This window comes from Lacerta agilis, chromosome 1, assembly GCF_009819535.1.
Source record: "Lacerta agilis isolate rLacAgi1 chromosome 1, rLacAgi1.pri, whole genome shotgun sequence".
NCBI classification, from domain to species: Eukaryota; Metazoa; Chordata; class Lepidosauria; order Squamata; family Lacertidae; genus Lacerta; species Lacerta agilis.
Genome location: NC_046312.1, coordinates 58,018,721 through 58,031,307, shown reverse-complemented (window position 1 = coordinate 58,031,307; position 12,587 = coordinate 58,018,721). Strand labels below are relative to the sequence as shown.

Below are 12,587 nucleotides of genomic sequence, written 5' to 3'. Positions count from 1 at the left end.
GTGAGAGACGAACAGAGAGGGAGGGAGCGCAAATAAATTTAATGCTTTTCTTGAAATAATTCCCCCCCCCTTTCCCTTAGGAGGGTGGGGGAGAAAATGTCCCTGGAAACTTTTTGTAAATATATATATAAATAAATAAGAAATACGCATTTAATTATCCGTCCCGTGTGCGCGCGCCTTGCATCGGAACAAAACCCCGCTGGTCGCCCTTGGAGCGACGCCTTTCCCCCAAGAGGCGGTCAATATGCAAAATTGATGCCTGCCCCTTCTTTGTGGCGGGCCCATTGTGCGGTGCTTGCTGATGAAGCCTAATCCAATCCTAAATTGCGCCCCCGGACCAATCAGGGAGCCCCGAGTGCCCGATGAATGAAACTCAAGGGGAGAACCCCATTGTGGGAGCTGTCACTTCGGGAAGCGCCTGAGCGGCCCGGACCCCTATAAAACCCCATTGCGCCAGAGAAAGGCCGAGGAGAAGAAGCCTGCCAGTCTCGCTTAGGTGGATCTCGAGAGAAAAGGAGACAGAGCAAGACCATTTGTTTAAAAAATAAAAAAGGGAGGGGGGAGGAAAAAGGAAGCGGGGCGAAGACTACTTTGGAAAAGCAACAGCCAGCCATTCCAAGTTGAAGCTTGGACCCTTGGCCAGGCGGGCGCTTCCTCTGCCTCCCTCCCCGTCTCCTACCATGATGTTCCCCAGCCTGATCGCGCCTCCCGCCGTCTATCCGAGTCTCCTGAGGCCGACACCGACCCTCACGCTGCCTCAGTCGCTGCAGTCCGCCTTCTCCGGCCACTCTAGCTTCCTGGTGGAAGACCTCATCCGCATCAGCCGGCCCGCCGCTTACCTGCCTCGTAGCGGCGGCGCCCCGCCGCGGGCCAGCCTGTCCCCACCGCCACCGCCTCTGTCTGGCGCCAGCCCCGCCCGGACGGGCCCGCCGGGACCCTCGTCGGCCGAGCCGGCCAACTCCGACGGCGCTGCTCGACGGGGCTGCTCGGCGCCCGCGCCCGCCTCGCCCGCCAGCGACGCGCCCTTCCTCAAGTTCGGCGTGCACGCCATACTGTCGTCGGCGCCCCGGACAGGTGAGCACTCCGCGCAGGGCGGCTGCGCCGTCGGGGGGAAGCTGAGGGAGGGAGCCTCCGCTCGGGTTGGCTCAGGAAAGGAGACATTGCCAATGAGAGGAGCGGGGAGGTGCCAGGTGTGCACGTGTGTGTGTGTGTGTGTGTGTGTGTGTGAGAGAGAGAGAGAGAGAGAGAGAGAGAGAGAGAGAGAGAGAGAGAGAGAGAGAGAGAGAGAGAGAGTTGACGAGGTGGGCAGGAGCTTCCTCCTTTGCGCACCCATTCAGGAGAGAAGGAGCTGGGGGGGGGGCTCCTCCTAGCAGTAGGGAGGATCGCGTCACAAACCAGGTGTGGGGAGAGTTAAAAAGAGGGAGTAATTGGATATTCTTCCCAGTTGTGGTAGGTAAATCAGTAGACGCGATACCCGGGGTGATGGGAGAGAGACTGTGGTTGCTTCTTTAGCACCACCGACGTGACAAAAAATAGAGGGATGTCAGTTCTAGTAATGGTTTGTCAGCGTGATTCATTGGTTGCACAGGAAGCTAGGTGGAGGAGGATCACTGTCCCAGCATCGTCGACATTGTCTCTCCGGGATTCCAGGCTGGGGAGGGAAGAGGCGTCTCTTCCGATCCTCTTACCTGGAGATGACAATGATTGAACCCTCGGGAACCCTTAGCATTTTTAGTGCCTGCGCTCTAACCACTAAGCCGCAGTCCCTCCTTGCCTTCAACCCGTCCTTTCTAATGTGCATTTTCTCCGCTTTCCCCAGAAACCTCACACGCGCTGATGCAGAACGTCCCTCCCAAGACTTTCACTTTCCCGTATTTCGAAGGATCCTTCCAACCTTTCATCAGGTCTTCTTATTTTCCAGGTAGGTCTGGGGTCCTCCTCCTCCTCGGCGCTCTCCCCTCCCCCCCCCAACCACCCACTGCTCCCTCATTGTTGCAGGCATCAAAAGCGAATTATATCTTTCGGAGGGTGCGGGAAGTGGCGGTGGATGGGTGGTGGTTGGGGGAGGGGGAGGCCATTGCTCGTCCTCCAGTTCAGAGGTTGGACGGGGTACAACATTCAAGAATCCGTCGCGCCAATTTGATGCCCTATTTAGCACAAGCGCGGTGGCTGCTTGACATTTTCGTTCCCAATTTCTCTCTCTCTTCCCCCCCCCACGCCCCTCCCCTGCTCGACAAATTAGCCGGGATTGTCACGGTCCGAATGCGAGGCGGTTCAATTCTGACACAGAGATGCTGTCCGGCCTCCTCTTCAGGGCGGCGGTTTTCCCACAGAGCCGCTGATCGGCAACAAAAGTTTCAGCACCATGACCAATCTGGTCAGCTCCCTCCGGGCAGCCACACACAGACCAAGCGCTGACTCGGCCGTGCTGCTGATAGACATTTACCAGCCATGGGCTAATTTCCCTTTAAAGGTCATTCGCTTTGCCAACGTTTTCACAAGGCCACATGGAGAGCTCCCTTGTTTGGGAATTCGGTGTGGCCGAAGCCAAATCCCCACCTCCAAATCTTTTGCTCTGAGAAAGTTGTTACCTACCTCCATCTCAAAGGGACCTTAGAAGCAGGTGGGTCTCAGGCTCTGCAGAATCAGGCTGGGAGGCCAGGACCAGTTCACACCCTACTTTCCTGCTACTTGATGTTACTTGACCATTGCAACCTCTGCCATCCAAAGTATTAAAACTCAACATATAGTGCCTGGCGTGAGCCTGGGATCACCTGGTGCTACAGCATTCTTACAGTTAGACAGGTGATAGACCTGATCAGGTGTTTGGAAAGGAGATCAATAGGACCTTTCCCCAGGCAAGCTCCCCCAAGTTTTCAAAAGAAAGAGAGGCACAAAAGATGCACCTATAGATACCACTTTTCCATACTGAAGTTATGTTCCACTGCCACTTGGGTTTTCAACTTTTTCTATGGGGTGTGTAAAATCATACACAGAGGATACCTCTCACGTTACACATCTATAATCCTCTACTGGTGTCAAACTGAAATTAAATATGTTTAGAAGAATATGCCCCAAATTATAACACAGAGACCACATCATCTACTCTAATCCGCTGTTGGTGTTCAACTAATTATTGGGGGCATATTCTTTTAAACATTTTCCAGTTGGGAATGCCCAGGCAAGCTAACTTCATATCTTAATTTTGAAGCTGAGAAAAGTGAGAGTTAAGAAGAATGACTCTCAAAAATATCACTACCAACAAGCTGCTAATATACTTTGTACCAAAAGCCAAGAGCTCCTTCATTCATTCTCCTGATAATGGAATTTGCTTCCTTTCTCCAGCATTTGAATGGCCCAACAAAAACAACTTGAGCCTTATATATAGCTTTTCATGTCCATTTAATGAAAATGATTTGGGGAAAGAGAAGGCTGTGTCATCAGTATTCTCTCCAAGGAGCTTGGCATGCAGTTGTGTTTAGTTTGAAAGTGTAAATCTCTTTTGTTCCAATAATATATGGCTTTAGCTGCTTGTCCTCAGTCTTTTTCTGTTAGTTCATTACTACACAATTACCATTCACGCTTCATTAGAATCTCTGTTTCTCTTTGGGAGTTTTTCTTTCCGCTTAAAGGCGAAACTCTGCCCTTTTTATCATACCAATTCCATTGGGAACCAGTCAATGTGCTAATTAGCTGTTACTTTTCATGTCTCCAGAGTGAATTCTGCAAGTTTTGTAAGGAAGAGGTGGGGGCAGGGGAGGAAAGATTCATATATTAAAAAGATGAATACTGATTGACCAAAACTTGCCACTTAAAAGGACTTTTTTGTTCCTGTAAGAAAAGTCCCTTATTTTAATCTGGGGTAAAATAAAATTCCTGCAATGGAAGGGGGGATGGGACTTCTGAACATTTAAATACTCAGACGAGAGAGAGAGAGAGAGAGAGAGAGAGAGAGAGAGAGAGAGAGAGTTCTTACCCCCTTCCTTTCCCCCCTTTTAAAAGTATACCTCTATCTTCCTGGCCTTTTCTTTTGAAAGTTAAGATCTTTGAATCTGGTAACAAAACAGGCCAACTATAGATACATTCACTTGGTGTATCTAATAAAATCTGGTTACCATTGGCTGAAAAGGACAGTTAAGTTAAGCGTAAACTCCCTTTCACAAAACCAGGTTCATGGGTGCTGATCTGCTTAATTCAGCTGAGAGTACAGAAAGGGAAAAAGAGGTGGCAAGAAAGAGAAAGGAGAAGAGAGAAATCTATGGGCATGCAAATGAAAGGGAGATCTGCTCCTTGACTTCAGTAGGATGGGGACTCCATCTTTTGGAGCAGGACTTTTGGAACCAAGCTTGTCTTTCTTTAAAAAAAGGGGGGGGCTGACCCAGCCTGTTTCAGTGCTTTATTTTTTTCCCCTTTTCTCACAGCTTCATCTGTGGTGCCTATTCCTGGCACTTTCTCTTGGCCTCTGGCTGCCAGGGGGAAACCACGCAGAGGTATGCTCCGCAGGGCTGTCTTCTCAGATGTGCAGCGCAAAGCCCTGGAGAAAATGTTCCAGAAGCAGAAATACATCAGCAAACCAGACAGGAAGAAACTGGCAGCCAAGCTGGGCTTGAAGGACTCCCAGGTAAACTCATCTTCTCTCTCCCCCTAGAGTCCCAGGCATAGGCAACCTTCGGCTCTCCAGATGTTTTGGCCTACAACTCCCATGATCCCTAGCTAACAGGACCAGTGGTCAGGGATGATGGGACAATCACAGAGAATGTGAAACCACAGGTTGGAAAGAGGTTGTTGGCGGCAGTGGCGGTAGACATTTAACTTTCACTTCTCAAAAACAAGACCTCTCCTCCTCAAAGAGAAGTATAAGGAAACTTTCTGAACTGGAGTCAAAATCTCCATCCAGATAATGTTGGCGGCAGTTAAGACCAATAGACATGACCCCCTGGCTCTGTGGTAGGAGGAACTTTGAACCTGACAATCTGAAAGTTGCTCAATGTGGTATTATACTACCACATGACAGTCTTTTGATTACTGGCACTTTTGAAAATGAACAAATTTATTATGGTTATATCAGGCAGCTCCAAACTCGGCCCTCCAGATGTTTTAGGACTACAACTCCCATCATCCTTGACCACTGGTTCTGTTAGCTAGGGATGATGGGAGTTGTAGTCCCAAAATATATGGAGGGCAAAGTTTGCCTATGCCTGGCATAGCACTATACTGTTTACCTGCAAGTAAGCCCCACTGAAATAAATGGGACTTAGTTTTGAGTATGCATGCATGGCTACCTCTAAGTATTATTATTTCTTAAATGGGGCCATGCACAGTTTTGCATGAATGTGTTAGTCTCATTCAAATCAATGCAACTAATTTCTCAAGCTGATCCCTGGCTTGGGCTTGGGGAGGGGAGGAAGGGGAAGTCTCATTGTGTGAATGAAAGGTCATTCTGCAAGTAGATGGTCACTGTTAGGTGTCACACAATTAGTCGCTGAAAACAAACAAACAAAAAACACTATATTATTCTTTATTGCATTTCTTGGTTGCTTCCCACCAGAAAATTGTCTCAAAGCAGCTTGACAGAATAGAAATGCTTATTGCAGCCCAATGTGCATGACCCTCAGGTTTATTTTCACAGCCCCCTTTGAGAATTTCAAGAGGTCTCCTCGGACTAGTCCAACACATTAATTTGCATTTCTGGCACAAGGGTGGGGGATGAGGTCTTCGCCAAGGAGAAAACCTGAAAATTGGTAAAATTTGGAAGTGCTGGCTGCCATCAGATATATGAGCTTTCCTGTGAGTTGCTGCCATGAATGTTGACCTGGAGCACCTTAGAATGGTTGTCTCCATTATGCATACTTAAAAAAGAGATGCAAAAACTCCTACCTTCTTGCAACAGCAAGGCATGGGGTTGTATTCAACATTGGGTAAGTGTAGTTTAGCTCATGAAACTTGACTTTCCCTTCTCCCCTCCCCCTTGCATCCCTCCACTATGCCCCCCAAATCTGCTTTGGGGGCCCCCAACCTTTAGAGCAGATTTTGAGGGTGCACAAGGGGCTTCTTCTTCTACTGGCATCACATTAGAACAGGATATAACCCATTTTTGGACAACCCAAGTAATTTTCACAGAATTGTACGACTGTTTCTTTGTGGAGTCATCTTTGATGCTTAGTGTAGCTCACTTAGGGAGTGGCCCATGAGGATCTTGTGTGGGGTGGGGAGAGGTAAGGATTCTGCACTTCAAATGTGTCTTCGGATGTGTACTTAATGGTTGGTGTTAGTCATGTAGCAGTTGCCTTGATGCTGCAAAACTTTTATTTGTGTACCCTTGAAAACTCTAGGTGAAGATCTGGTTTCAAAACAGGAGGATGAAGTGGAGAAACTCCAAAGAGAGAGAGCTCCTGTCATCTGGTGGCTGCAGGGAGCAGACATTACCCACAAAGTTCAACCCTCACCCAGATCTCAGTGACGTAGGCAAGAAAGGTTCTGGAGAGGAGGAGGAAGAAGTAGCCTCACCCCGGTGCCCAGCCAGCCCCAGGCATTCCTTAACATATCACCAGTCCACAGATGACCCACACCTGAGAGACAGGTTGGACTCCCACATGCTCCCTTCCCCCACACATTCCAGCAGCCCCAGCAAACCGTCAGACTTCTCAGACTCTGAGGAAGAGGATGAAGAGGGGGAGGAGGATGAAGAAGAGATCACGGTCTCATAGAGACCCTTCTTCTTGCTATCATGAAAGGGGACATTGCAAAGATGTAAATAAACCAAGGGCTATCTAATTGAAGAGGTGGCGTCCTTCCACACCCACACGGTTCAAATAGACAATGTACTGATCATCATGCATCCTTGGGATTTCTGTATGACATATTCCAGAACTACCCTGATTAGGAACCCCTTGCCTCAATATCCTCCTGTTGTGATCACTGACTAATCAGCCAGTCTTGCACTTTTTAATTGAAAACTATAGACTAGAAAGCCGTTAAAAACATACACACCCCTTTGGTATTAAGATCATGTTGATTTAGAAGCAGAATAATTAGCCTAATTCAGTTGTGATCCGCTTAGCTAATTCCAGGATGTATTAATTTATCTGAAAATATCAGCAATCTTTCCCCCATAAGCCCTAATCTGTTGCGGTGCTGATGAGATGCTGCAAAATCCAAGTGGTTGTTAATGATTTGAGACCAGCCTCACATGCTGAGCTCTAAAATGCAGCCAAGTGTCAATCATGGTGGTGGTGGTGGTTGCTATTTCAGAGAGCACACTTACTGAGTGTGGGCATGTGAACTGGAGCTGCCCCCCGAAATCATTCACGTGCACCCACAAGAACCACGGCCCCTGGCTTGGTTCCAGTGTTGAACATTTCTGTGTTAATTTATGCATCTATCTGCTTCATACCATTTCCACATTTGTCCCCAGCTCTTTGGCCATCTCCTTGTTTTGTGAAGGTGCAATGTGTGGATGCCGGGAACTGGACCTATCTCTTTGATTGTTGACTGAACTTTGCTGTCTTTGCACAGCTTCTATGATCTGTACACTATTTTGTACTCTTACACTGTATGGATATTTTATACCAAGGCAATCGCAAGTATGCAGATGGAAGAATACTATATTTTGTCCGGGTTGTCTTTTTATTTTATTTTTTGGTGTGATTTTTTTTTTGGGGGGGAAGGGGGGTTAACTCAAAGAGAAGCTTAGCTTCTAACTGTGTAACTTATAAAAAAAAAAACATTGTCTATTTTGTATTTTTACTTTGTACATATTTTAAATATGTATATATAACAAATGAAGCAAATGCCAAATTAAAAAAAAAGGTGTGCAAGGCCTATCATTTCTGAAGCTTGGGGATTACATTTCATGCATCCCTAGTCATGCACTAACAACCATAGCCTGGCTAGAGTGGTGCATATTCTAAGCTGAAGTGGGTCGTGATTCGGAACACACTTTATGTAGAAGTAACTTCTGTTGATATCAGCTGTGCTTAAAAGCCTCATGTCAGTGAAACTCCTGCATGTTGATGCTGCCCCAGTGGGTTTCCTATGCAAGTGCAAATAGCTGGATTAGTGGTGCTAAGCCATCTGGAAACAGTATAGGATCATAGGACATGGACCCTTTGGAGGCAGCGAAAAATGAAGATGAGCAATTATAATGTCCCAGAAGAAGACGGCTGTACATGCATGTTCCTCTTGGCTGTAGCAATTCCTAGGATGCAGCTGCATTTTGCACACATGCACAAATGTCTTTCCACAGCAGATAAAGATGTTAAATGATCAGGAGTGCAGGTAGGGAATTTTAGACTCTGAACTTTATGGTCTTGAAAGTCACTGCTTTGGATGGTCATATATATTATTTCACTTACTTCAACATTTATTTATTCAGAACATTTATATATCACTTGATTCCCCCCCCCCCAAAAAAAAGCCTTACTCTGTTTGGGGCCCTGGGCTTCTGTTTCAAAGGCCCTGACAGCATCACTGAAAATAGTTCTTTTTCCTATGGGGGAGTCTGTGCCAGCAAGAAGAATTTGGAGTGGAAGGGTGACAAGTTAACAGAGCTTGCTGACAGCTGCTTCCCACTGACTTGGGAGCTTCATCGCCTTTAAAGGTTGTTCGTAGTTTTAACTAATGCCTCACCTGCATTGATCCTGCTAATCTCCTGGCCCTCTATTTCCACCAGGGATGATGCTCCATACCAGGGGTCAGCAAACTTTTTCAGCAGGGGGCCGGTCCACTGTCCCTCAGACCTTGTGGGGGGCCGGACTACACTTGAGGGGGGGGGAAATAGGCCTATGAACGAATTCCTATGCCCCACAAATAACCCAGAGATGCATTTTAAATAAAAGCACACATTCTACTCATGTAAGAACACGTTGATTCCCAAGCTGTCCGTGGGCTGCATTTAGAAGGCGATTGGGCTGCATCCAGCCCCTGGGCCTTGGTTTGGGGACCCCTGCTCCATACAAAATAATAATAATAATAATAATAATAATAATAATAATAATAATAATAATAATAATAATGCACAGTCTGAAAGGGAAGCCATCCCAGTTCCTGAATGCAGGGTTACGAATTCAGATGCAGATTGCTCTTGCAGCCTGCAATCTTCAGGTATCTTCAGGAGGAAAGTGTGAGATCTACAGTATTACTTGCCAACAAAGGAAGCAATTAAATAACCACATGGCAAATATAAGATATAAAATTCCAATGTGTATTAAAAATGAAATGAAATTCAGGAGGGTTTTCTTCTAAGCCACTTTGTCTCATTATAGCTTGCACTAGTGTAAACTTTGTGTGTGTGTGTGTGTGTGTGTGTGTACGTCTGCAAAAGTGCAAAAGGTAAATGTCAGGTGTGACTCATAACCAATTCTCACATTAGTTATCATTTATCCTGTGATGGAAAAAGCAATGCAAGAAACAAATCTTCAGACAAGCCCTTGCTACCCAACTATGTCGTAATACTGAATTAACAACCACTGTGGGGGGGGGGGGGGGATGGTCCCTGGATAAATTATGAATTTGGTCTGAAAAGAGAATGAATCAGAAAAGAGTACATAAAATAAGCACAATTAAAAATGTATAATTGTGCCATAACACACACACTTCTCATCTGCAATAAATAAATAAATTTCATTTTATAATGCATATAAATCAGAGAGAACAATTACCGGTATGTGCAGTTAAAAGTGAGGCCTTACATTTCACTCTTCATTGCTTCTGTCACTCAACCTGTGAGTGAGAAAGTGCCAAGAAGCTGATGACCTAAAAGGGGTGGGATGGAGTCATGGATACATTGTGTGTGGGTTTGTGGGTGTGTAAATCCAGAGACTGATGAAAAAGCAGGGTAGTAAGAAGTGGGGTTGTGCTGTGGGGGAGCTAACAACCACCAAATGACATGAATGCTTCTCCACAAAAATATTAAAGGACTGAGATGATAAGCTATGTTGTTTGCAGTGGGGTAACGATGTTGCATATGCCATCTACAGCACTTCACTCCTGCCACTATGTTCCATACAACCATCAAACAGGATGTGTCATTAAGGGGGAAAACCCCAGACATTGCACTTAATAGCAGGTTCAAAAAGGAAAACTCAATAAAGCACTAAGCAGATTTCTCTCTTAGTACAAGCATTTCTGCTTATGTGCTGTTCTGGAGGTTTCCCCTACTAACTCAGAGCCAGTTTGGGGAGGGGGGGCACACAGTGGGCTAGTGGAGAGGGGATGAAAGCCCCTTTGTGCTAGCAGAAGACTTGCATAAGCTTCTGATGGGTGGGGCTCATTAGTTAAATCTCACCCTAAATATATTTAATTATTTATCAATGTGCTCTCCCCCCAATCCCCCCACATAGCTACCAAGTTCCCTGGGAGCTGTAGCTCTGTGAGGGGAATGGGGGTTCCTTAACACCCTTAACAAAGTACACTTCCCATAATTTTGGGGCCGAAGCCATGGCTGTTTAAATGCTGCGATATTATTTTAAATGTGTAGTGCAGGCAGGGCCTAAGTGATTTCTAGAGCTCATTCCAGACAAGCAATGGAGGTGTAGCCAAAGCAATCTTGAGCAGCGTTTTAGTAGTGCATTGCATTTATTATTATTATTATTATTATTATTATTATCCTTCCTTTAATCTCAGAGGAGCCCATACTGTAGTTTTATTGTAGTATCTCAGTTTCATTGTTATGATGTACTTGTTATTTTGTAAATTACTTAGAGACTGTCTTAAGTATTAAGCAGTATATTACTATGTAAAAATAAATTATGGTCAGCCTGTGTAAGGCATCTTCCTATGTTCTAAAGGTATACCTCTTATTTTGAAACTTTTAAATGCAAGTGCTGGGAGTATACATTTTCTTTTTTTGTGCACTTCTAAATGCTTTAGTGTTTTCAATGCAGTTTTTAATAGGGTTACTTTTTTTTTAACACTGCTTGTGTATTTTTAGTTGCATTTATTTCCATTCTTGTTGTGAGCCACCTTGGGACCTGCACTGGGAGAAAGGAGGGATGGAGGGAGGGAGGGAGGGAGAGAGAGAGAGAGAGAGAGAGAGAGAGAGAGAGAGAGAGAGAGAGAGAGAGAGCGCTTGAGTTTATATGAAGATTTGGTCACTTAAGCAACCAAGCAAAGCTCTGAAGAAGTGTATCTGAAGAAGAAGTGTGCATGCACACGAAAGCTCATACCAAAACAAACTTAGTTGGTCTCTAAGGTGCTACTGGAAGGAAAAATTTTTTATTGTTCATTTTGTTTTGACTATGGCAGACCAACAGAGCTACCTACCTGTAAGCAAAGCCCAATTTCAGTTAGCTTGAGTTTGCTGCCATCTGGTGGTCAGGTTGAGATAATTACAAAAACTTTCCTGAGAAATCCTGAGATCTTCATATCGTAATGTGTGTGTTTTAGAGGGTGTCAGTCTGGCTGCTGTCCTGAGTCCATTTCAATTATTGCCATGCTGCAATAAACCAGTTCCTTTGTTGAGGTAATGATTTAGGCTAGCTGGTAAAGTCACAACAATTAGCATAACCGGAGATGTTCCTCTGTGCCATGGAACAAATGGGTGGGCTTTATCCCCACCCCAAACTGGCTGTCAGGTAGGAAAAGCATAGCCAGAGTGGCTGAGTTGAGCTGGAAGCAGACTGGAAGTTGGAGACACAGGGACATGCTTGCTCTGTGCTGGATCCAAAGCTGTGATTAATGGAGAAGCAAGATTGTTGGGAATGTTAATGCTGTGAATCGTTCTATCATATGTGCAGGTTGTATATATGTGTAAATAAACCATATATCCCAGGAATCCCAGTCTTACTAACCTTCATTCCAAAGACTCCAAACCCTGGCCAAACACTGGAACACCTGGATTCTCTCACCACTCAGAGACAGGGACGGTGTACACAACAATACTAAATAATTTTTGGGATCAAACCAGACAAAGCTAAGCAATTTGATAATCCTATTCATTAATGCTTAAATCACTATATATTACATCAATGAGATTTAAGGCAGCTTATTTTCTGGATCACATGTCTCATTCACACTGTAAACAGTTGGATTGGATTCTATGCTATCTCTAGGTTTGCTGATAAAATGCTGCCTACAAACATTTGAACGCCTCTACCTCACCTTTCTCCACTAGTTGTCTCCCATGGACAGTGATGACAGAAAAACATGTTTGATCATTTAGGGTGCAATCTTGTACCCGGTTACCAGGAAGAAAAGTCCCATTGAACTCAAAGAGGGTGCCTTAAGAACATAAGAACCTTGCTGATTCAGATATATGATTCATCTAGTCCAGCATCTGCAGAGTCAACCAGATGCCTATGGGAAACCCATAAACAGGGCATGACAGCAATAGCACTGTGTTTTCCAGTAACTGGTACACAATACTATACTGCCTGATACTAGAGGTAATGTAGACACCATGACTAGTAGACATATTTCTCCATGAATTTGACTCTCTTTTGGCAGCAAATTCATAACTTGTTCTATGTGCTATGTGAAGAAATACTTCCTTTTTTCTTTGTATCCACTGTTTCCCACCATTCAGCTAGGGTGGTGCTGTGGTCTAAACCCCTGGGCCTCTTGGGCTTGCCGATCGGAAGGTTGATGGT

The 12,587-nt window shown here is 45.3% G+C and overlaps 1 protein-coding gene across 1 annotated transcript; it reads left to right on the top strand.

Moving 5' to 3' along the window:
- Positions 1-228: 228 nt before the first annotated feature.
- DBX1 (developing brain homeobox 1) lies at positions 229-7,104 on the top strand. Its single transcript, XM_033150829.1, has 4 exons — positions 229-1,074; positions 1,820-1,921; positions 4,422-4,621; positions 6,333-7,104. Exons 1-4 carry the CDS (start codon positions 681-683, stop codon positions 6,705-6,707), a joined length of 1,071 nt encoding a protein of 356 aa, XP_033006720.1. The 5' UTR covers positions 229-680; the 3' UTR covers positions 6,708-7,104.
- The last annotated feature ends 5,483 nt before the right edge of the window (positions 7,105-12,587 follow it).